Here is a 25,942-nt window from a genome sequence, read left to right as displayed (position 1 = left end):
AGTGTCCACTGCCTTAAAGGCCCAGTAGCCGGTGGAGTAAACCAAATGTCAGAAGCATTTATCACGCGTGAAGTTTCCTGTGCTCACAGGATAAGTTAAGTTTCTTAACTTGTAGATCCTGTCAACGAGACAATAATAGAGGCAACTTACGGGCTTAAAGAAAATATGACAATTATGTTAATCTTATGTGAGTCAACAGGTGCATTGAACGCAGGGTTGATGGTTTTTGACTGTTGCAATATGTTGGTCAGAGCACGAAGGAAGGAAATTAGGGCGAAACAAGCAAACAATAATTAATAAACTTAAAGTGGAATGAACTCTATACTAAACAGAAACAATCAATTCATTGAACGCTGATATATTCCTACTAATACTTAAGAGCAAGGTATGAACATTAAAGATCACGAACTTTGAATTTGTCTTTGTATGATTTTGCGCTTTCTTAAAAGAGTTTCATTCAATGATTAATGCCGGTGTCTATATGGACTTGAACTAAAGATCTTAAGTTGCACAAGTGAGGATTAGATGTGAAGGGTGCCATTTGCTTTCTTTCTATCGAAGTGGATTAATTATTGATGACAATAACCAAGGCATTGCTTTAAGAGGGACAGGCGGGGGATAAGTGGGGATGATGTTTTCGGCTCAGAGTAGTCTGGACAGGCTGAGGGCAGATTTAACTCCTGGCATTTGAATGCTAATCTACAGTTACTGTTTCGTGTTGTACATCAGTTCATTTACAACTGATGTCAGTAATTAAGAATATAAACTTGTATTGGATTATCTGTTCTTCTAGAATTGCCATTGTACGAGTGTGCGATGCCTTTGTAAACTACACTCACTCCATGAAGAGTATGTGAAAGACCATTCACTATAATTAATAATAATACTGAATAATTTATTGAAATTATATTGCGCTCTCTCCAGGACCAGCCTGTTCGAAGGAGCATAACAGTATAACAGTACCATAAGAAAATAACACAAAAACAGTTCAAGTAAAGTTAAATCTCACAGTCAACCTGACCTGTTGATTTCTATGGTTGTTTTTCCTTCGCGCAGTTTGAATAACGTTTAGAGACAATAGGGGCGCAGAGGCAACCGAAAACAAAAAGGCGAAAGACTAAATCAACATGAAGTATAATTGTCCACTTGTCTTACGCGATTATGTATATCACTAACTCTAATTGGTTTATCAATCTCGTTTTACATGGACTGACAGACGAGAATTCTCGAGAGGTTTCGTTCAGGTCATTTCATTTTGGGTCATTTCATTTTGGTTCACTTCATGGCGATGGCTACTTCAAAGACTGAAGAGTGTACCTACTGTATCGAAAGTACATGTAGAAGCTTGTCCAGTAAAATGTCATCTCGTCTCGTCAGCGGAAATCTTATATATTCAGTGGATGGAAATCTTAAAGATTCAGTGGATTTCACATCTTCCGTGCGGTGGTAATTTGTTTATAGTGTGGACAGAATAATAAAAACTTTCAGTAATTTGAAGAACTGAATTGATACCCGATGATTGAAGTTGGACTCCATGGTCGTTTTTTTTTTTACTTTTTGAAAGAAAAAGTACCACACTACAAGATGTTTTGTATAATTAAGGATGGGTTCGGGCAACAAACATAGCCTCTTATTTATCCTCATGTATCCACGTAAATGGAATGATGATTAAATTTTACAAGATAACTCGGTCTGATTTACTGAACTTAAATGAAACATGGCAATCCCCATTTCTGACGTCGTTCTAGTGTAGCTTATTGCCATGGAGATGGGAAAATAATCCCGTTCTTAAGATTTGAGGTAAAAGAAGAAGTGGACTGTTCATTCAAAGATGAATTACCAAATTTCAAGTAAACAAGGACCATGCTCATAACTGATTGCACTGATTTGTATATAAGTGCAGCAGGTATTGTACTTGACCTTTAGGCCACACTCTGTTGAAAAGTACGGACGCGTATTGTCACCACATAAATACAAACATCTCTTACCGTGATACGTCATCGTGTACGTACACAGTGAGATATTTATTTTATTCATGTGGCGGCAATAAGCTTCCGTAGTTAAGAAATGTTAACAAGATATAACTACATGAACAAATTTACGCGTGTCACCGATTACATCATTTCAAAATGTCGATGCTATAAATTGTTTTATTTTGAGCACGGGAAACAAATAAGACGTTTCTGTTTGTGCTTCTGACTGATTTTGTAAATGTCGTGTCCAATGAGACAAAATCAAATTAACAGCAGGTGCAGGGAAATCAGGTGTCAAAGGAAATCCGAAGAAATTCAGTTGCTTCTGCTTCGATACTGTTATAAACCTCAATCACAGAAAATGTTATCCAACAATATTGTCACATAAATCCTTGTAATTCGTTGAAGATGGTTTAGGCGGCTCTAGAAGGTGCATTGGTGCAGAAACGCAAATTGTAAATTCCATCGAAGTCGACAATTTAAAATTGAGTTATTTTGTTCGTTGAGTTTGGTAGAGGTGCAAATTATGTTAGCGTTATGTACAGACCGGTGCCCAATTCCATAGAGCAGAAAACACTGCTTTATACAAAAGTGGGGCACCAGTCACAACAATGTAAACTTAATGTGAATTTGGCTGGTAACCTGTTTCTGTATAATAAGCAATACTTGTCTGTGCTTAGCAAGTTTTTGGTACTTACTTGCTATATGAAATTAAGCCATGTGCCCAATCTCACGGAGCTGCTTGAGCACTTATTGAGAGCTAAGCACATGTACGATGCGTCGCTGGTATCCTGCTCATTTCTGCTAGTGATGCGATGTTTAAGCATTGTTTCTATCATTTTCACAAAGCATTGATAAATGGGATCTGTCATTTTAAAGTTTATGGTTGAGTTGGTTGAGGCCAAAAGCACTATTTTCAGACTTGACTATAACTCGCTCACATAAATAAGTATGTCTGGATTGTTGGTACAGTATTAGTAAATCATTTCCCAAACACTAAAAACAACATGACAGGAGTGAGACAGAATAATTCAATTATTCAAGACACGCATCCAGCTCAAGATGTTCAAATTAGACTCCAAGGATTCATCTTTTGAATATTAACTTATTAACAATGAGATTGTCTCTCAAGTCAAGTGAAATTTCTTCCATTCCCAATACTACAAAGCCAAGAAAAATACAGAAATTAGAATATTGCACAAAACTAGTGAAACCAGGAACCTCAAAGGAACCAAATGAATGAGACCCAGGGATACAGTTACACCATGGGCAAGTCTATTTCCCTGCTCTGCCTTTATGGTTACTGTCTCCGTGCTTTGCCTGGTATCTCATCATGTTTTCACTCAACCATTAAGACGTAATTATATCTTAGACAATTTGGAATTTGGTGCATGGACTGCCTTCCCTGCTTTCTGGTCAACGTGCTTTCACTTGACCATTATTATGTAATCTTACCATAAACCAATCTGTAATTGCTGTAGACTGGCTTGATGATATGATTTATTGAAACTCGGAAACTAACTTTACAAGGTTTATACTTATTTTCATCGCAAGGAACCAACGACCAATGACAACACACAAACAGCATGCCAAAACAAACAAGCACCCCCCCAAAAAAAAAAAAAAAAACCTCAAACAATCAAACAGTGTCATTGTGGTGCCCATTTTTCCCCCCTGAAAAAAACAAAAACAAAGTAATTTCATTAAATTTGAAAGTTACTTTTCAACATAGATTCACAATGACTTCAGAAACCATGGAAATGAAACAAACAAAACGAAACAAAAAAGGCTAACTGGTACGTAATGCTTTTACAAATACAGAATTATAACCTTGACACGATACTAATAAATTGTGGTATATGCCTACCGGTTTATTCAATAAATCCCACTTTGCTCGTGAAGATAGGTCGTCTGTAATCTAATCTTTGTCTCAATATAGGTATATTTAGATACAATTTCCGACGGTTTTCATAAAGAATTGAATTTTCACTTATTAGACAAACTGAATGGGTGTTTTTGCACGACTGGAATTGAATAAAACTGCAACACTTTCTCTCAATGCGTACATAAATGGCAAGTGTCAAATCTAAGGCTTTATTCACACGACAATGATTCCAAACACACATTCCATGCTCATGTGACGTATATTAGGACGTGAATGGTTTTAATAATAAGCGGTTCAATAATATAGAAATTGTGAATGGTTTTCTAGGTTAGCCTGCTCAGGGGTGGATTTCACAAAGAGTTAGGACTAGTCTTATCTCGAGTCAGGACCAGTTACTCGTCCTAACAAGGACTATCCATGCAATTTATATATCTCCTAACTCTTTGTGAAATCGAACACAGGTATGATAATCTGCCCAAATATCAAATGGTAAGGGACCTTCTCAGAACAGACAGCAATGGGTTCATTATAAAGGAAACCATGTCCGGATGGTGGTATTATTCAGATTGGATCTCGGCAAAGCTATATATCCCCCAAAACACACGGTACATATAACCCATGAGATCACTTCATTTTAACTCACAAAATAAGTGCATAATTGTGAATGGGAATTTGCATCAACCACTTGAGATACTAAATATTGCACCGTGCTGCCTAAATCTGATGCTGTTCATGGTATATTGGGTTTACCCTGAAGTTGTTCATTGACTAACCAACAGGACTGAGTTAGCTTGTCATTTCACGAGTCCGCCACTTTATTTTAACTCGGTCAATATTTAATATGAAATAGAAATGCTTTTCAACTTTGACTAATAACCAGCCGAGCCACTTGCATATATTTTTGAGTGGTCCTCAGGTTTTTGTTCTGGCATTAGCCAGCGGACCTCTGTTCAAGGGAGTACCATGATGAGTGCCAAACAATTAAATGTGATTCGTTTGAAAATAGCTTGAGCGATGAACGCTTACTTTTAGAAAGTGCGATCGGATGTACAAAATACATTTAGTATTCCGTCAACTCTTAATAATATCAGACTGGAGTTCTACGACAGTAGTGTAAATCATTGTTTACTATTCTAAGGCAGTGGACACTATTGGTAATTACTCAAAATAATTATTAGCATAAAACCTTTCTCGGTGACGAGTAATGGGGAGAGGTTGATGGTATAAAACATTTAGGACTTGAGGTCTCGAAATCAACCATCTAAACGCACACAACTTCGTGTGACTAGGTTTTTTTTCTTCTTTCATTATTATCTCACAAGTTCGATGACCGATTGAGCTCAAATTTTCACAGGTTTGTTATTTTATGCATATGTAAAGATACACCAACTGTGAGGGCTAGTCTTTGACAATTACCAATAGTGTCCACCGCCTTTAATGTTGATGCAAATACTGTTCTCATTGGGTACGTTAAAGCTGTTTTTACGATCGTATCTCATGACCGTGATATTTATGCATCCAATGATCATTAGTTTGCTTGGTACTTGCACTCTGGCGCCAATAATTATTAATTTGCTTGGTACTTGCACTTTAGTGCCAAAAATCATTAGTTTGCTTGGTACTTACACTCTGGTGCCAATAATCATTATTTTGCTAGGTACTTGCACTCTGGTGCCAATAATCATTAGTTTGCTTTGTACTTGACCTCTGGTGCCAATAATCATTAGTTTGCTTGGTACTTGCACTCTGGTGCCAATAATCATTAGTTTGCTTGGTACTTGCGCTTTGGTGCCAATAATCATTAGTTTGCTTGCTACTTGCACTCTGGCGCCAATAATTATTAGTTTGTGTGGTACTTGCACTTTGGTGCCAATAGTTTGCTTGGTACTTGCACTTTGGTGCCAATAATCATTAGTTTGCTTGGTACTTGCACTCTGGTGCCAATAATTATTAGTTTGTGTGTTACTTGCACGTTGGTGCCAATAGTTTGCTTGGTACTTGCACTCTGGTGCCAATAATCATTAGTTGTCTTGGTATACTGCACTGGTGCCAAAAAATCATCAGTTTCTTGGAGTACTAACAAATTCGGTGCTAACAATTATTAGTTTGCTGACACTTTGTGCTAAAAAATTATTATAGCATTAATTAACACTGTTTGCTAACATTCAAATCACTAGTTTGGCTAACACTTTGTTGCTAATAGTAATTAATTTTCTTGGAGACAACAATTTGGTGCTAATAATTATTAGTTTGCTTGAGTAACATCGTGGTGCCAATAATCATTAGTTTGCTAGAGTACTACTAATTTGTTTTGTTGGTTTCTGGAAACTCACCATAAAGGCCTTCGAAAAAATTTCGAACTTAAATGTTAAACTCAGTGTTCACGTTTTATTAATACACAACCACACATTTTACTTAAATTTTGTTTTGTCAGGGAATCTGCAGGTTGTTAACTATGGGCTTATTCCATTTCTTCAATTTTAGATAATCAACATCATTAATGGCTTGTTTACATGTACACCTTTGACAATACTTCAGTACTTTTTACTTGCTATGTTCCGGAGGTCGGCCCCAAGACCGATACCGTCAGGTCACGATTGGCCAACTCCTTGGTGCAACAACAGCACAAACGTTTCAAACCAATTTGAAACTGTCTGTACTGCATAGCATAGATGAAGGGATTTGCACACATATTGGCGTGAACGAAAAGTTTGGTGACTTCGTACCAGACACTTGTAAAATCTAAAGGTCCACCTAAGTTAAAGATTAAGTAGTTGAAGGCTATGGGAGCCCAAGTAATGGCATATGTTGCTGAGACAATCATCATAGTTTGAATCACATTTCTTGTTGCTCTAGATCGTGTGTTACTAGCTCGAGCATTTCGTTTGTTGTTAAGTAGAGAACCTTGTACAGTTCTTGGTTCAGTAGCATTGACACGACTAGATAGAGTCCTAGCCGGAGATTGGGCCTGTACTTTCGCTGTCTGTTGTCGTAGTTTACGTACGATACTTGTGTAACTAAACGCCATTACGGATAAAGGTCCCAGGTACGTAACAAAGAAGATGGTGATGCCACTTATAGCTTGTGACGCAGGAGATGAGTAGATGGGTACGCATAAGTTACCTGGGAACACCTTCTGTACTGCTGCCCAAATAGCATCAATAAGAAATCCAAAGGCCCAGACACATGCAGCAACAACAACAATCCTTTTCTTGACTGCTACAACTTTCTTCCTATACCAGGCTGGCTTCATGGTTGCAATATAGCGTTCAAGTGTAATGCATACCAGGTTAGTGCTTGATGATATGAAGAGAGACCACATGACATATTCAGACACCCAAACTTTGCAGAGGATTGAGTGCACTGGGTTGCCTGGTATAAGTTGCACTTTAGGTCCAAGATGGATCAGTAGATATACTACGGAGCTAGTGAAATCAATCATAGATTGATTAATAATGAATAGATTCACAAGATGTCTAGACTTACTTCGAAAAAATACAATTAGTACGAGCCCATTACCAATGACGCCAAGGGAACCAATGATGCTCTCTAAGATTATCCATAGAACCAGTCTGTACGGGGGCTCTGGTGCATCCGTTGTCCACACACTGGTGGTGTTATCCAGAGTCATATTATTATAGCTGGTAGTTGCCAACTCGTACTCCATGTTGACTGTATCAAGACGATTGGAATTCTTGGGATGTGAACCGTCAGTTTGCAGTTGTCTTATTTCAGTTTAGTTGTTCTTGCTGTGATGAAAGTATACGATTCAAGTGATGTATGTTTAAAACAGTCTAAACTTACTGTCCTTTGGTAAGACAATAACCATTATTAAGTCCTTTTTTAGTTGTGCCTCTGCACAGATTGAACAATATTCTGTAATGAATTGAAGCGATTAATAGGATCGTTCACTTCTCTGGGTTCTATCAGACGCAGATGAAGCAAACATGAATCGTTCATACCCGTCCACGAGCTCGTCTGAAATGCGATTATTTGACAGTGAAACTTCTCGTAGGCAGCAGAAATAAAAGAGGAATTATAATACTCCGTCAAACATTCTCAGCATGCTAGCGAAATTGTCCCTAAGCCTAAAGACAAGTTACAAAACCTCGTTGATATAATACCTCGTAAATCAACCCTTTCTAAAGCTTAGCAGTACGTTACAGGCACAGTTCTAGCTACTTCTTAAGATGTCTAGGAGTCACTGAGACGGTAAATTACTGTAGAAATCAATTGATTGGCAAAACCGAGCATGACTGTTCTTATACCTCAGTGAAGGGCGGAATATTAATTGGCTTCAGTTTGCGAACTCCCACGTGTCTCCCTGTTATGGTAAACAAACGATGGATGTTGCCAGAGGGACTGGATAGTTCTATCAGTGGACATGACGTATTACAGTCTTAGCACTAGTGGACAATCACTTATATGTCACTAACCAAGGATACATCAGGTGTGAGATGATCCAGTTATACAGATAAAAATATAACAACCTCAGAACAAGAAACTCATTAAATTCGTTTTGTATTAAGTCCTTACACTTTAGTTGCGCCTCTGCACAGATTGAACAATGTTCTGTAATGAATTGAAGCGATTAATATGATCGTTAAATTCTCTGGGTTCTATCAGACGCAGATGAAGCAAACATGAATCGTTCATACCCGTCCACGAGCTCGTGTGAGATGCAATTATTTGACCGTGAGAACTTCTTGAATGCAGCAGAAATAAAAGAGGAATTATTATACTCCGTCAACACTCTGCATGCTAGCGAAATTGTCCCTATCACAACCTCAGAACAAGAAACTCATTAAATTCGTTTTGAAGAAATGGTCGGCAGAACTGTACTTGCTGTAAAAGTTCGGCTACTCAATTGTTAATAAACACTGCCAAGGGCCGGTCATCGAAAGTCTCTGTGCGTAAAACACTTAGACTTAGTTAAATTTTTGACTTTCAATTTGAAATAGTTCAATCCGGACTAGACGTAGTTCGAGTCGGTCGATGTCGTTTCTGGTGTTGTAGAAACGGCACAAATTCCAACCAGATTGCATTGAAGTGGAGTTTCCTGCAATACGTAAAACAAACAAAAAAGTATAACTTTAGACTTGACAGTGACATAGACTTGCAATGACCCTAACACATAATTTCAAAATGAATTAGACGATAATTATTATTACCCGAACGAATTATTATTAACCGAACGAAAATGCCGAAAATAGACCGTTATATGAAGACTAGATTTGTACTAGGACGTAAAGCCGTTGGTCCCGTGTGTTGCTGTGTATCGCACGTAAAAGAACCCAGTGCACTTTAATATCAAAAAGGGAAGAGGTTTGCCCGGTGTTCCTGGCTACAGCACATTGTAAAATCATTACATACATCGTTTCATAGGGTAAACGAGTAGGCCTAGGTCTCGTATGAAACATGTATGTTAAAGGCAGTGGACACTATTGGTAATTGTCAAAGACTAGCTTTCACAGTTGGTGTATCTCAACATATGCATAAAATAAATAACCTGTGAAAATTTGAGCTCAATCGGTCATCGAAGTTGCGAGATAATAATGAAAGAAAAAACACCCTTGTCACACGAAGTTGTGTGCGTTTAGATGCTTGATTTCGAGACCTCAAGTTCTATATCTGAGGTCTCGAAATCAAATTCGTGTAAAATTACTTCTTTCTCAAAAACTATGGCGCTTCAGAGGGAGCCGTTTCTCACAATGTTTTATACCATCAACCTCTCCACATTACTCGTCACCGAGAAAGGTTTTATGCTAATAATTATTTTGAGTAATTACCAATAGGGTCCACTGCCTTTAAAGCGCCTTGGGCGTCTCTGAGTGACGCATACACGCTCCATACAAGAAGCGACTATTAAAAGTCCTTCGAGATCAAACAGACTGATAGCTGAAACTTTTGCTGGCAATGTTTTGAATCGAGTTTAAGTTGTACTTGATATAAAGTACTCTCAATAGTTGCATTTCCTGCGGTACTTTATTTGAAAATGGAATTGTATGGAAGGTTTGCGGGGATTTAAAGTCTCAGCGGTCTAATTAGCGTCAGTATTGGAGATTTATTTGCAGAACAAAGTTTATTGTTAATAAACAGCGGGGACAAATTGTCTATATATTATTTAAAAAAAATATAAAAACAATTGAGGAAGTGTATAGGATGTTTCCAAAGGAAGTAATTAATTTACTGTGAAATAAAAAATAAGAGAAAAAAAAATCACTTTTCATAATTTCTAGTTTACTTCATTCTTGGTAAGCCTTTTCAGAAACTAAATTGCCATGGATTTTAAATTCATTTCAAAACCATGATTAAATAAATCCAAGGGAAACTTTGTGAGCCGGGTATAATTCTGTTAAAAAATATCTCACTACGTTTAAACTTTTAGAGAAAGGAGTAATTTTCCCTTGAGCAATCTGGTCCTTGTGATGATGTTGCAAGACTTGATCAGAATAAAGCCTGATAACATTGAGACTCAAACAAACAACTTAAAAGTTGATGGTACACTCGTCTGAGAGTTTGTATACGGTACAGTGCTTGGTGCGACCATCTTGAAAAAAAAGTCGCCACAATAGATGTTCAAAATGTCAGTTTTTAACCGCTTCACTAGGTGGACAATAACAGATCGCAAGTCCAAACGAAGTTTCCCGAACAGATTAGTCGGACTTTAAGCAAAAAAGTGACGGTTCAGAATCATTGCAATTAATCATTCATTTTATCCTAACTTTCCCTTATAAGATGGAATTAGACGGCTGTTCAAACACGCAGTTCTACAAAACCAATCCCAAAAGCCATTAAAAGTGGTAAGTTCTTAACGTGGTTGCTTAGTGACGTCATGTCAGTACATTTGTACCCGTCTTCCAACCATAAGGGGTTTGGGGCTGGAGTGGTTCATATGGCACGCAATCCACTCATATAGGTGCCTGCAATTTGGAGCTAAGAACTTGACATAAGTACGACGGCCTTTCATTGCACACAGAGTCAACAACTGGCTTGTAATTTACATGAATTTAAATGTGCTAAACGTGACTGTGACAAGTCAGGAGGAGGCCATTTTCCATTGATGTGTAAATGCCATCATGAGTAGGCCTAGCATGAATTAATCTTACTATGTGTTGCCGATCAAGCTAACGTCCTTGGTCAGATAGACATACAATAACACAAAGCACAGTCTCACAAACATGCCATGTTCAAGGGCGCCTGTATGCAAAAATCCAAGCTCAAAACAGTACCGAACTCCAATCTCGTATTACGTACAATAACAGAATGCTAGAACAGTGAGCGATCTGCCTGAGAAATATCAACTTGCACTCATTTCGATAAGTTGTCAATATTATTCGATTATTGATAAACGGTTGTAGGTTAACATTAGTTCCCGGTGTAACTTAAAATGTATCAAAGTTATAAGGTTGTAAACCATAAACACAAACAATGGGTTTGTTTTTATAAAAGCATACCTTGGCCCAAGTATGTCAAACATAATTTCCTATACCCAACACAACTACCCACCGTTACTTCTGATTTTGCCCTCAGAGTTGTCATGGCTAAACAAATATGACAAATACAGGCTTTCATTCTAGCCTAACTGACACTGGTGCCAGAATGTAGAATAAACTGCCGAATTATTTAAGGACAGTGGACCAGTCTTCTCACTTGGTGTATCTCAACATACATGTACACATAAAATAACCAACCTGTGGAAATTTGAGCTCAATCGGTCGTCGAAGTTGCGAGATAATAATGAAAGAAAAAACACCTTTGTCAAACGAAGTTGTGTGCTTTCAGATGCTTGATTTCGAGACCTCAAATTCTAAACTTGAGGGCTCGAAATCAAATTCGTGGAAAATTACTTCTTTCTCGAAAACTACGTCACTTCAGAGGGAGCCGTTTCCCAGAATGTTTTATACCATCAACCTCTCCCCATTACTCGCTATCAAGTACGGTTTTTGTTGCTAATTATTATTTTGAGTAATTACCAATAGTGTCCACTGCCTTTAAGGTTTTCACTGTTTTAAAACCGCATTGTTAAAAGTTTTAATCTCTTTGCTCCTTTTCTGTATTAATTTCGGCCCTTTACGTTCTCAACCAGCTTATGTTTTTATTATTTTTTATCCTAAACCTTTTGGCATTTTCTACCGCCTATACCTGGGTTTTAAAGAAATACATACAACATGGACTATTCAAGAAAACAATAAATTTGTATAATTTGTGTGGCAACATCAACCCTACATAATTATACAAACAGCTTTAAAGAAGGAAACAAAGTACCCATCGTTTAAAGGAACACGTTGCCTTGGATCGGACGAGTTGGTCTATAAAAAGCGTTTGAAACCGTTTGTTATGAAATGCATAATGGTTAGAAAGATGTTTACAAAGTAGAATATAATTATCCACACAAGTATCACTCAAAATTGCACGGTTTTCATTATACGTCGCGAACTAACACGGTCGGCCATTTATGGGAGTCAAAAATTTGACTCCCATAAATGGCCGATCGTATTACTGGACGAGGTAAAAAGAAAACCAAGCAATTTCGAGGGATATTTGTGTAGATCATTGTATTCTACTTTTACAACATCTTTCTAACCATACCGATTTTATAAAAACTGTTACAGGACGCTTTTCAAGGACCAACTCGACCGATTCAAGTCAACGTGTTCCTTTAATAGTCGTATTGTGATCGTAATATTCAACCAAAATGTGTACATCTGATTAACATTGAGTTTGTTATTTTGGTGAGAAGCAGAACTTGAGGAATAACTCAACCATCTAAACGCACACAACTTCGTGTGACATGGGTGTTTTTTCTTTCATTATTATCTCGCAAATTCGATGACCGATTGAGCTCAAACTTTCATTAGGTTCGTTTGATCGTGCATGTTTATAGAGACTGCAGGTGGGCTACCTGAGCTACCCATCTGACTTCACTAAATCTCACATCACTTGAATCAAGGAGAGAGAGAGTTCTGCTTCCGTCTTAAAAAAACATTTTTTTCCTTAGTGTTTGTTTATTGCTTTATTGTTGTTCATTTGTTGTTTTATCTGCATTGCTATTGTTTGTCTAAAGCGCTGTGGTTTAAATGAAATGGCGCTATATAAAAACCCATTGCATTGTATGTTGTATTGTATTGTATTAAAATAGTTTATAACCACCGGTTTGACAATAGTTTCAAATCAACCAACGTAGAGATTTTCATTCAACTCAAGAACTGACAAGGTTGTAATACTTAACTTTGCTTAATACTGTCTGGACTTTTTGCATGTCATAACCTTTCGGTAACAAACTGTGAAGAAATGCCGAGTATTGACGTGCATAATCAAATCAAATAACACACAATTCTGAAAATGTGTTTTCCGGAAAATGGACAGCTTATAGGCTTATTACTCGTTATCGTTTAAATTGTCAAAGAGACACCCGATTTAAATTGATACCATAATATTCTGCAAATTGACACATCTTCGGAATACAACGCTTACCTTGTGCGAATTGATTGTCAATGGTGTCCTTAGAAGAAGATTAATAACCTCAAGCCTCAAGCTTTGGCATTTCAAAATAAATTGCAAAAGTGTTATCGCAGAATTCCCCAGACCAACCATCTTCCGTGCGTACCTCCAGCATTTCCGATCCTCTTCCGAACCGGTTGCTCTCGCCGTGAGTAAAATGAAAGTGGAAGGGGAAACGCACGTACACGTATTGGCTCATTACACGGATACGGACACGACACGTTTACATCGCGAGTCGGAGCAAAAAAGGGGTATACTAAAAACACTCCTTTGTTGTGTTGTTGGGTTTGGGTGGTTTTGTAGTGCATCGAGCAAAGGGTGTGTCAAGGAAAACATGTCATTGAATCAAATCAAAAGTTTACTTTCAAGTAGGCTAAACTAGAATAACATTACTTGTAATCAACATTACTTGTTTATTAAAAGGCAGTGTACACTATTGGTAATAAAAATAAGTGATAACATAAAAACTGACTTGGTAACAAGCAATGGAGAGCTGTTGATTTGTTAGTATAAAACATTGTGTGAAACGTCTCCCTCTGAAGTAACGTAGTTTTTGAGAAAAAAAAGTAATTTTCCACGAATTTGATTTCGAGGCCTCAGAATTAGATTTTGACGTCCCAAAATCAAGCATCTACAAGGAAAGCACACATTTGTAGAAATGTGCATTGTAGAAATTGAAAAGAACATAACAAATGAAATGTAACATCGCCAAAACCATGGAGGAAGGAAGAGAAGGAGCTCGAACGAAGGGACTTCAAAAGTCGAACCCGTGGTACCGCAACCGTTTAACGACACCTCGTAATCACCCACATACCTTCGAGCTCCTTCTCTTCCTTCCTCCATGCCTAAACAAAATGTCCCTCTTGAAACCTCGTGAGAGTTGCGTGATGCTTTGGATTTTATAATCGACACACTTAAAAACTCTCTCAGACATATTTATAGACTGCAAGGTAAGTTTGTCATAAAAGACGGGTAATGGAATCTTCGTCGTACATTGTCAATTTTGAATGGAATAAGTTGGCGGCTTTCAAGGCTGGCTTTGAAGGGTTCTCTTAATATAAAGACAGTGGACACTATTGGTAATTGTCAAAGACCAGTCTTCTCAGTTGATGTATCTCAACATATGCATAAAATAACAAACCTGTGAAAATTTGAGCTCAATCGGTCATCGAACTTCCGAGATAATAATGAAAGAAAAATACCCTTGTCACACGAAGTTGTGTGCGTTTAGATAGTTGATTTCGAGACCTCAAGTTCTAAACTTGAGGTCTCGAAATCAAATTCGTTGAAAATTACTTCTCTCTCGAAAACTATGGCACTTCAGAGGCTGCCATTTCTCACAATGTTTTTTACCATCAACCTCTCCCCATTACCGGTCACCAAGAAAGGTTTTATGCTAATAATTATTTTGAGTGATTACCAATAGTGTCCACTGCCTTTAACATAAATCCCATTCTGATTGTCAATCTAATTGAGTATTGAGCGTGGAAGAAGCCGGATACAAAGACGTGTACCAAAGAGTTCTAGTGCGAAGAGAACTTGTTAACAATAATGCTGTCGTATGCAATTTACAAGGCATATTTGAGTATACGATGGTTTTTCTTTTTGTAGTGGATGTGTTCTAATCCACTTATCTTGCTGGTTTCGTCATAAATAATGTTTTGAAAACAGCTGAGTTTCTGCCCCCACCACCACCACCACCACCACCACCCACAACAATACACACACAGTCCACCATTAAACCCCCGTCGACAGCAACTTCATTCAACATGTCACCGATATAATAGGCTCGAAACGTTTTATTAAAATTCTAAAACCCAATCTATAGGCCGAACTCATTCGTACGCGGATTGGATTGCTACTCTACTTCCTCTTGGTGCCTTTTGCCTATAATTCCATTGTACCTGACACTGACTCCCAATTGCTCTATTATTTCCAATGTCATACACCCTAATGAAGGAGAAGTGTTGTTGAAGAGGCAGGGCATGGCATTAAACCTGTATAAGGCAATATCACCGACAAGGACGCATTCAGCATCAAGCTGACTGAAATGATCAAGCCTCGACAATCAACACAAAGCCAGATTGTGAAAACAGCTTTCATTTTGCCAAGACAGACTCGCATTTTGCACATTTTCATTTCACTTTTGATGCTGATTAAATCTTTACTAACAAATAAAAATGAAGTTGTTCTTAACTACTTTCAAACTGTAAAACGGCATCGCGTATGAGAATTATTTCTGCATAATGAGGTTGCCTATAGGTCGTAGTGTCTTTGTGTTAAAACTTATAAATACCCGAGAACTAATATTGGAAAATGCACTAGCCAAACACGCTCTCTCCAGATGAAAACAGGATTATTGATCTTCAAATATTTGTCAAGTATATGCAGCTGTTGCTGTATCCCATCAACCACACATTGCTTGAAAATTAGCTGTAGGGCCCTTTGAAGGTCCTTCTAGAGAAACCCAAATTCTTCTTCGTTATGCCTAAATCATGTTCCCCTCTTAATTTGAATGACTGTTACTCTCAATAAAATAACGTGAAGTTCAAAGTTAGTCTACAAGTGTGTACAAGAGATTATAATTGGATGATCTTCATGCAATTCCCATTAATAGAAGTGCTATCTTACAATTGACAATATGAATTCAAATTCATTATTGATTAATCGACTTTAGATTTAGAAGAAGGTAAATGTTTGTCATCTAATAACACAAACATGGGTACAAAATACCATAAACTTACCGAAACGGTGTGTCGGTGGATGATCGCAGTTCAAAACAGCATGTTTTCTGGCGCAATAAAATAATGTGAAGTTAACTGATCGTCAGTCTTTATGTTGGTGTTAAATCACGAGCCTCGACGTGTGACATCAGCTGCTGTTCGGGTCAAGTGTTGAAGTTCCGTGAATTGTTGACTCCATCGGATATCACCGACTCGATGCCTCTGTAAACCTCAATGTACATTTCCGTCAAGTGACCTCACTTTCACAACATAAGAGTTATATATGGTCGCGGTCAGTGGTTAACCAAGCCGGATCCTCACCCCCAAAATGAATTAGATTGGTATGGGGTTTTCCCGAAACTTACACTTTTTTACAATGTTTTTGGAATAAAATTCTAAAACTATCCCGCGTGAACAGATCATTTATTCACATACTATTTATGACAGGATTTTCTCATGATCTCTTTTCACGTTTAAACTCTGAATAATGACGTTGTTTTCCCCTCTATTGAAGTTCTGCTTTTCTGCTCCAAAAAAATAACTGATCCAATTTAAATTATGAATTACAGATGATAATGTGCTTTAAATAATAGATTTTAAAACTCCATAGAAATAGGAACAGTAGCTCTACAAACTAATACAATAACAAACGGTAGAATAGGTTTTTCACTGTTTATTCAACTGAAGCAAAAGCTCTTCAAATAGCTTTTATTTTTTCATTTTTAATGAGTCAAAGAATATTCCTGATGTAATTAGTAACAGGGCTTCTTTTTGGATCCCCAATCTCCTGTTCGATAAACTTTACGAAACTTCATCACAGAGTACAAAATGAAATTGAAAGTGAGTGTACAAACTTTGAATGTCAAAGTTACCACCAGGTTTCATTTCAGTGCATGCTACGAATAGTAAAGGTGTTATATGGTCCTATTATTCCCGGTTGATTTCTTTTATTCCGGGACTTTTGTGTAAATGCTGATGCATCGTCATGACTCGTTTTCGTTGTGTGTTTCCGTTTCATGCATTTATATAGCGCTTAAAGGGTATGTACTTTTTCCTAACAAAAACACAATGTCCACAGATTTACATTAAACTTACACAGTTTGAAGATTATGATAGAAGAAAGCTTCCCTTGAAATTTTACTTACTGAGGTGCGGTAGTTTTTGAGAAATGAGTAAAAGTATTAATTTTCGTGTCAGATTTAGCATGTAAAAACGTATTAACCAGTTATGCTATGGTTTTGGTATAATATCATAACTGGTTAAGGGGATTTTGCATGCTAAAATAGTTTTGGTCTCATGAGACCAAAATTATTTTGTGACTTGTTTTACTCATTGCTCAAAAACTACACAACCTTAGTTAGTAATATTTGAAGGAAAGCTTTCCACTATCATTATCTTCAAACCCTGTAAGTTTAATGTAAATCTGTGGACATTTTGTAAAAGTACCCGAATCCTTTAATACAAGGTTACTAACCGCTGAACAGGAAGTGTATGATAACAAAAGAAAGACAATTAAAAGTGGGATGAAATAGCAGAAACAGAACAGACTAGATGGATTTAAATAAGTGTGTTTTTAGAGCAGTTTTAAATGAGTCCAGTGAAGATGAGGCACGGATATGAACGGGGAGATTGTTCCAAAGAGTGGGAGTGGCGATTGAGAAGGATTAGTTTCCATAGCGAGTGCGAGGTATAGGTCTGGACCAGAATTGAATTCCAGGTGGGCGGTAGAAGATGATCGGAGAACACGAGTTGTAGGTTGCTTTTTGGGAATAAGTAATTCTGAGATATATTTAGGGGCTAGACCGTGTTTAACTTTGTAGGCAAGAGTGAGAACTTTAAATTGGATCCTTAATTTGAGACACAGGGAGCCAGTGTAAGGAGCGCAGAACATGAGTGATGTGATCTGATTTCTTTGTGCGAGAAACTAGACGAGCTGCTGAGTTCTGTATTCGTTGGAGGGGAGCAATGTGGGATTGAGGAAGGTTGATGTAGAGACTGTTGCAGTAAACGAGGTGGGATGTAGTGAAAGCATGAACCAGTGGTTCGACGACCTTCCTTATTAGCATTTCTATAATATCGAGACTGGTGTCACGGAGAAGACTTTCACAAAATAAGAAATACTAACAAACGACAAACACAATACAATAAAACAAAAAAACCCAAACAAAACAAAACAAAACAAATAAACATCAAAACAAGACATCAACCAAAACCAAAACCAAAACCGAAACCAACAAACGAATCCTATAAAATGCTGATCCACCATGAATACAAATCCACAATAACAGATTAATTTCACAATATCCTTTTAATAGGAAATCAAAGTGATGTTTCTATGTGCGAGCCTATTGTTATTAATTGCCTATAGGGTTCCCGCAGTGTGTCATACAACATTGAAGCAACATCACTTATATTATGTTTTAAACTTTGCCAACACCAATGAGTAAACCCACTCAAGGGTCAATAATGATTTTAAGCTAATTTTGGCTAATAATGATTACGTATTACCAGTAGAATCTGTCAATCGACATACTATTACTTAAGAACTGTTAATACCATTCGAAAAACCTTATCACATAAAACTGCTGCTACTATCATTCATTCTTTGGTCACTTCTCGCCTTGACAATGGTAATTCCCTATTATACGGAATTACCGAACACCAGCTCCACAAACTACAACTTTTACAAAATGCTGCCGCTCGTGTTTTAACAAAATCTAAAAAACATGATCATATTACACCTATATTGCAGGAACTTCACTGGCTACCCATTCGACAACGAATTCAATTCAAAATTCTACTTATTGCATTTAAATCTCAGTTTGGCTTGACTCCGTGTTATATTGCAAATCTCCTTGTACCTTATGCCCCCTCTCGCACTCTTCGTTCTTCTGCTAAGTCCCTTTTAACTATTCCTAGAACTTCCTCATCATATGGCGATCGTGCCTTTTCCGCTTGTGCTCCTAAACTTTGGAACGCTTTACCTAATAACATCAGGCGCTGTAGTTCTCTTCCATTGTTTAAAAACTTGCTTAAAACTCATTTATTTAAATCCTCTTACACTTAGCTCGTTACATGTCTTGACAGTAGATTATTCATTGTATATCTTTGTATTATGTTGTACATTTCTTTTTTGTTGTATGTATTGTTTTTTTGTTCTGCGCCTCGGAATAGGGTCTTGTACACTAGATAGATGGCGCATTATAAATGCATTATTATTATTATTAGTAGAAGTAGTAGTAAGCCTCTCATGGGCAATTAATAATCATTGATAAAGATTTAGCAAATTGGCATATTCTACGGGAAGTCCTATGTTTTTCATCACGTCTTCCTCCATTGACACTCTTTGTTTTCCTTCCAAGTTCCTTCTCCGTCTGCAAACATTTCCTGTAAATTATGACACCACAAGAAACAGATTATTCACACTACGCCGCTTAAGTATGCGTTTTGTTAAACAGACAAATGTAAATGTATGTAACTTTCTCTTCATTTACTCGTTCATACAAACAACAGAGGTGAAACACACAGTCGTACATCATTACTGTTTGCGTTTGACACTAGAGAGATAAGGGAGGGGTGGGGTGGGATGGGGTTTGCTCTTGATGGGCTGTGTAATGGGTAGAAGGATTGGGGTGAGATGGGCTTAATTTTGTATGGGTAGAGGTTGAGACGGTACGAGTTTTGTGATGGGTAGAGGGATGTGGAGTATGGGTGGAGATGGGGCTTTATGATGGGTAGAGGGTTGTTTGCTTTTTACAGAAGTGAGATAGGGGAGGAGTAGAATTTGGTTTCCATGGATGGAGAGGAAATGAGGGTTTGTGATGGGTAGAGGGACAGGGGTGGATCTGGTCCGGTTGGGGCAAGATTGGGGATTGCTTTTGATAATAGTGAGATGGGGAGGGGTAGGGTGGTATGGGGGTTTGCTGTTGGTGGATAGAGGGATGGGTTTTGTGATGGGTAAAGGTTTTGCTTTAGACAGTAGTCAGGTAGGGAAAGGATATGAGGTTACTCACCTTCTTCCATATAGGAACTGTAGTTTTCAGTGTATCGATGCAATACTGTACTGATTCTAATGACGGATGACGATGTGGTGCAGATACTGCTATGATTACACTAGACTCTGTTACAGAAACAACCCTATAAATCAAATGAAACATCAAGCATGTATTGTTAGAATGGCAACACAGTGCAGATATAACACAGAAAACAACCCTATAAATCAAATGAAACATCAAGCATGTAGTGTAGGAATGGCAACACAGTGCAGATATGTTACAGAAACAACCCTATAAATCAAATGAAACATCAAGCATGTATTGTTAGAATGGCAACACAGTGCAGATATAACACAGAAAACAACCCTATAAATCAAATGAAACATCAAGCATGTAGTGTAAGAATGGCAACACAGTGCAGATATGTTACAGAAACAACCCTATAAATCAAATGAAACATCAAGCATGTATTGTTAGAATGGCAACACAGTGCAGATATAACACAGAAAACAACCCTATAAATCAAATGAAACATCAAGCATGTAGTGTAGGAATGGCAACACAGTGCAGATATGTTACAGAAACAACCCTATAAATCAAATGAAACATCAAGCATGTATTGTTAGAATGGCAACACAGTGCAGATATAACACAGAAAACAACCCTATAAATCAAATGAAACATCAAGCATGTAGTGTAAGAATTGCAACACAAGTGAAGTCTCCTTAATGAACCGCAATATGAGTGGAATGCTCTGCCTTTATCTCAAATATAAATTGATTTGATCCAATGGTCAAGTAATGCATTGAAGTCGGGCACAATGTTAAGTCAATCAGAGCCCAGTTTCAGCTCTTGTTTAGGTCAGACGAGATGAGTTGCCAGCATGAAGCTGTAAGTGTATGTCGAGTGTGCTGAAGATTCAAATCTTATATTTAATCTTACAAGGTTTAAAGAACTCGGTGCACTTTCAAAACAAATGTAGAGTTGTTGTACCGCCCTCTATTGACTGTAGTTGTTAAGTCTATTAGTTGCAATCCAAGATGTCTGACCAATAATAAACGTATCATCATGAACCAGTCCAATCAAACATGTCTAAGTGTCTCAGTGGTTAAAGCCTAAACACCACATTTTGGCGACGAGGATAAAGAGAGTCCAATCAAACATGTCTAAGTGTCTCAGTGGTTAAAGCCTAAACACCACAACAAAGTCCAGAGATCTTTTTAGGTTAAACATTGTAAGATTAAATATAAGATTTTAATCTTCAGCACACTTTATGGTGAAAGTGTAGAACCGATTTATTTCATTTATGGCTGCCTCACAACTTTGACACGTGAAGCTTTATTATTGGCAGTACATGTATATCAATCACTTTTCATGATGTCGTATTCCATTACAAAACAAATGTTAATTTTGACAATTGTCTAATTTTATTTCTCTTTTGTTGTCATCATTAGCCAAGGTGATTCTCAGATCGTTAGGGGAATGCATGATCTTGAAATGACAAGATATCCTCAGGACTAGTCTGTTTTAGTCTAAATATTCATTTCGAAATTACTATGTATCCTTACGACAAGATCCTAAACCATACACGTACTAGTCTGTAGGCAAGAGCCCCTTGCCAATGACAGTACATAGACGCCGCCCCTCAAAAAAACAAACATAAAAACAAACAATAAAAATGGAAATAAAAATAGCCTTAAAAAAGTCTATGCCCTCATTTGCTACCCACTGCTCCTAGTTCACACACAAATTTGTTGATTCTCCTACAAAGGGGTGATGAGGACACAAATATATGATATATTGACAGTTTATTGGAGTGTCTTTATAAACTGAGTTTCCTCCAAAACACAGTTTGTGGTTGTCATGAATGTCAACGTGATATCGCCCTAGACATGTTTATTCATTAATTCATTTTTCAAGATGATTAAACAATGAAACACTTTGTCACACACTGTGCAAACAGATATTACTCATCTTGTCAGGATTGAATTGGAAAATGTTGATTTAAATAAATAAGTTATAAACCATAAAACCTGACACTGAGTTTAAACTGACACTTAGCCAAACAGGCATATAAATAAATTTTTATTGCCAGTTGCTGATGAATTATTGGTGAACAGGGTTTTCTTGACGGTGGTGGAGGTCGGCGGGGTTGGTTTTATTCTAACAAATTAAAGGGTGTGTCATTTAATTCACAACAGGGCAAGTTGCAGGCAATTAAACAGGAGTCCTTCATTGGCGTGTCGTGGCCGAGCCGACTCAAGCTCTGGAGTTTCTGATCAGTAGAGTGTGGGCTTGAGGCCCACAGACACTAATGTCGTTTTAAAAGCAAGACACTTGGCCATAATCCTGTGTCATTTAGATGTTGCAGAGAGCTGTAGGTCCTGTGTGTTTTGCCAATACATGCAATAGTACCCAGTGCACCCACTTATCCTAAAGAGAAGGGGTTTGCCCCAGTGTTCCTGGTTTGATTGGTTGTATATTGCGCAACAGCACCTTATAGACTGTAACATAGTAATAATAGTAATAATAATAAGAGTTGTAATGCACAAGTATCCACCCTGCTGGGTGTTCAAGGCGCAGAATAGTGCTACGTATGTAAAGGTTTAGGTCTCACACTTCAAATCTTATTGCCTCAAACCTCACAGGAAAAAGTACTGAGCGCTTTGAGACACCCATTGAGTGGGATGACCAATATTATATAAGAACTCAGTATTATTATTAAATTGTCATTCTTACCCAAGTCTATGAAATACTGCAATATTTTCCACATTCCATTTTGTCCTAACATCCCGACAGATGATTTGGATTTGCTTCTCTGCCATTGGAATATAAGCCTCATACTCCAAACAGACAACCTCCTTGCCATCAAAATTGTTTCTAGTTGTTCCTGAAGGAAAACAAAGTTTTGTTAAGTTTCAAGGGGTACTAATACTTTGGGAATTGTTTCCAAGTCAGAACAAGTAATCAAATAAGTAAATGTCAATCATTTACAAGTTTGTAATTGTTGACTTGCTTTGTCAATGTGTACTGAAATGGGCAGAAAACGACAGTACAAAGTATGGGGTAAATATACCCCAAATTTATATAAAACCATATGAAAAACAAAACTATTTCAGATAAATATCAATTTTTTTTTATGCTTTTGTTTAAATTGGCAGTCCTTTTTAAACTTTAGTACTAAGGGGTCGTCTTTATACGTCAAGCAGAAATGTTTAAAGGGGCAATGTTGTTGTGAGTACAGTCTGCTTGCAGTTTGACAAGGAAACATGATGTCTCACCCAGTTACTACTACATGCGTTGACTGTCGCATTACAAACAAAAGCTTTAAAGGGTACTGTCATTATACACTAACTGAGTGAGAGTTTAGAATTGAATGTCTGACCAGAATTACTTTGATCACGATGGCCATGCCCCTTTAAGCCCTTAAGACTCACAGGACCAATGAGAGGATCCTTAGTTTCAGTGTGTCAACACCAACCACACTAGACCTGTAGTGTTCATGTGATCACACTTGGTTATGCAAATGAGTTGACCTCGTGTAAGGTCACACGGAGGTAGAGTGGAAAACTGAGGAACGGAGAATAAAGCACGTGTTGATGCAGAGATTGAATTCGTCTATAATACTCTTTTAATAGTGTTGATTTAATTTGTTAGTCTATTAAAGGCAGTGGACACTATTGGTAATTGTCAAAGACTAGCCTTCACAGTTGGTGTATCTCAACATATGCATAAAGTAACAAACATGTGAAAATTTGAGCTCAATCGGTCAAGTTGCGGGATAATAATGATAGAAGAAAACACCCTTGTCTCACGAAGTTGTGTGCTTTCAGGTGGTTGATTTCGAGACCTCAAGTTCTAAATCTGAGGTCTCGAAATCAAATTCATGGAAAATTAATTCTTTCTCGAAAACTATGGCACTTCAGAGGGAGCCGTTTCTCACAATATTTTATACCATCAACCTCTCCCCATTACTCATCACCAAGAAAGGTTTTATGCCGATAATTATTTTGAGTAATTACAAATAGTGTCCACTGCCTTTAAGACATTACAGGACCATTGAGAGAATTGCTGTGATCACGATGACCGTGCCCCTTTAAGCCCTTAAGACTGATGTGCTGTAGTTAACCTCACAGGACCAATGAATGAAAATCCACAGTTTCAGTGTGTGAACACCAACCACTATCGGGCAGTCTTCTTAAGGTCCACTGTTTCATGTTTGAAATCCCGCAGTATTCTTACCTATGAATAAAGATATGGCACCAGATGTTGGTGATGTAACCATCTTTGTTATATCTTCAACACTCAATGGGTTGTGAGTAACTTTGATAAAATCTTTGCCTTCCATTTTATCTAACACAGAAAGAGAACATTAATAAATTATCATAAAAGTGATCAGTGCATGTTAATAATACATGAGGAAAACATATTGAACTGTCTCATTAATTTTGACTCACTGTGCAAATATTGTTTTGAATAAAACTTTATAAAAAGTAAATGATTTATTATGCAACTTACACAGATTGTTTGATGTTAGCCTCCACTGATTGGTGGAATTACAGCAACTTCATCACCAGGTCGAAGGTTAAGAGTATCGTCTCCTTTGGCAATGTACTCTTGATTGAGTGACAGGACGACAGTGTCTTGAATAACGGACAGTCTGGTAAGTAAAATAATAGTGAATACCACGACTAAATCAAAAGCAAGTTAGCCCAAAATTAACAGATTAACAGGGGAGGGGCTCCAGTATAAAAATTGTTATGTCCCATGTTGGGAGATTTTGGGAGCTGTGGTCTCTTTATTAAAATTATGTGAAACTAGGAACAAATCATCATTTAATAAATTTCAATCATCTTACCCAAAAGATTCAAGATTGGTCATAAAAATATAAATAAGGACATCGAATGAACACTGTTGATTCAAATTTGTGGACTAATTTTTAAAACTTATCGACCATGCTAGTAGTAGTACTAAGACGGTAAGGGGAGTTCCACTGTGACAGTGGAACTACCCTTAGTACTAGGTCGATCTATCACCGTCAGGCCGTATTTTAATAGTCAAGTCGCCTCTCCGTGTACTTCTTAAAGGCAGTGGACACTATTTTTGTATTGGTAATTACTCTAACAAAATAATTATCAGCATAAAACCTCACTTGGTAAAGAGTAATGGGGACAGATTGATAGTATAAAACAATGTGAGAAACAGCTCCCTCTGAAGTGACATAGTTTTCGAGAAAGAAGTAATTTTCCACGAATTTGATTTCGAGACCTCAAGTTTAGAATTTGAGGTCTCGAAATCAAGCATCTAAACGCACACAACTTCGTGTGACAAGGGTGTTTTTTTCTTTGTTAGTTATCTCGCAACTCCGACAACCAATCGAGCTCAAATTTTCACAGGTTTGTTATTTTATGCATATGTTGAGATACACCAAGTGAGAAGACTGGTCTTTGACAAGTACCAATAGTGTCCACTGTCTTTAAGGCTCCGCTCACAGGCATAGTTTCTAGGGTTGTCGCCTCATCATGTCAAATCCAACAACGTTTATAAACGAACGTTCTTATTAATTTATTAATCTTACTGTGGATAGTGGTTCACAATTGTCAGTAGCAATTCCTCTGGTTTCAAATTTGTCTGCACCTGAAGGTGTCCCTCTTTCACACCAGCTAGTTCTCGACTCTTGGCGAAAAAAAGTAAATTAATTTCGACAACATCTGCGCAAATAGAGGCCATTTGACGCTCAAATAAAACAAAATCAGAAGGTTTCCAAAATGATGAACATGTTTACCTTTTTCACGCCAGCTGGAGATGTAGGGCGCCCCCAACAGCTGAAAATAGTCACGCTTGACGAAGGACGCAAGAGGG

General features: G+C 37.5%; 2 protein-coding genes across 3 annotated transcripts; both read right to left on the bottom strand.

Moving 5' to 3' along the window:
- Nucleotides 1-5,390: 5,390 nt before the first annotated feature.
- On the bottom strand, nucleotides 5,391-16,297 carry LOC117295917 (cholecystokinin receptor type A-like). 2 transcript variants are annotated; one of them, XM_033778708.1, is made up of 2 exons: nucleotides 16,107-16,297; nucleotides 5,391-8,917 (listed from the first exon to the last, which is right to left on the bottom strand). In XM_033778708.1, exon 2 carries the CDS (start codon nucleotides 7,523-7,525, stop codon nucleotides 6,410-6,412), a length of 1,116 nt encoding a protein of 371 aa, XP_033634599.1. In that variant the 5' UTR covers nucleotides 7,526-8,917; nucleotides 16,107-16,297; the 3' UTR covers nucleotides 5,391-6,409. The 2 variants fall into 2 exon arrangements, with proteins under 2 accessions (XP_033634599.1, XP_033634600.1); XM_033778709.1 differs by lacking the exon at nucleotides 16,107-16,297 and adding an exon at nucleotides 13,336-13,730.
- A 2,948-nt stretch (nucleotides 16,298-19,245) lies between these two features.
- LOC117295949 (molybdopterin synthase catalytic subunit-like) lies at nucleotides 19,246-25,931 on the bottom strand. Its single transcript, XM_033778754.1, has 6 exons — nucleotides 25,866-25,931; nucleotides 24,599-24,740; nucleotides 24,323-24,433; nucleotides 22,820-22,970; nucleotides 20,099-20,222; nucleotides 19,246-19,472 (listed from the first exon to the last, which is right to left on the bottom strand). Exons 3-6 carry the CDS (start codon nucleotides 24,426-24,428, stop codon nucleotides 19,407-19,409), a joined length of 447 nt encoding a protein of 148 aa, XP_033634645.1. The 5' UTR covers nucleotides 24,429-24,433; nucleotides 24,599-24,740; nucleotides 25,866-25,931; the 3' UTR covers nucleotides 19,246-19,406.
- Nucleotides 25,932-25,942: the final 11 nt, after the last annotated feature.

The sequence above is a fragment of the Asterias rubens genome, chromosome 10, assembly GCF_902459465.1.
Source record: "Asterias rubens chromosome 10, eAstRub1.3, whole genome shotgun sequence".
Lineage (NCBI taxonomy): Eukaryota > Metazoa > Echinodermata > Asteroidea > Forcipulatida > Asteriidae > Asterias > Asterias rubens.
Note: the sequence above shows the minus strand (reverse complement) of the source record. Positions and strands in the feature narration are given on the sequence as shown.

Excerpts from the sequence above, each read along its gene's own strand:
- LOC117295949 (XM_033778754.1), bottom strand. The coding sequence starts at position 24,428 with ATGGAAGGCAAAGATTTTATCAAAGTTACTCACAACCCATTGAGTGTT. Across the intron at positions 20,223-22,819 it reads GCAGTATTTCATAGACTTGG|GGTTGTTTCTGTAACAGAGT; the intron begins GTAAGAATGACA and ends TTTGATTTATAG. Across the intron at positions 19,473-20,098 it reads CAGTTCCTATATGGAAGAAG|GAAATGTTTGCAGACGGAGA; the intron begins GTGAGTAACCTC and ends CATAATTTACAG.
- LOC117295917 (XM_033778708.1), bottom strand. The coding sequence starts at position 7,525 with ATGGAGTACGAGTTGGCAACTACCAGCTATAATAATATGACTCTGGAT.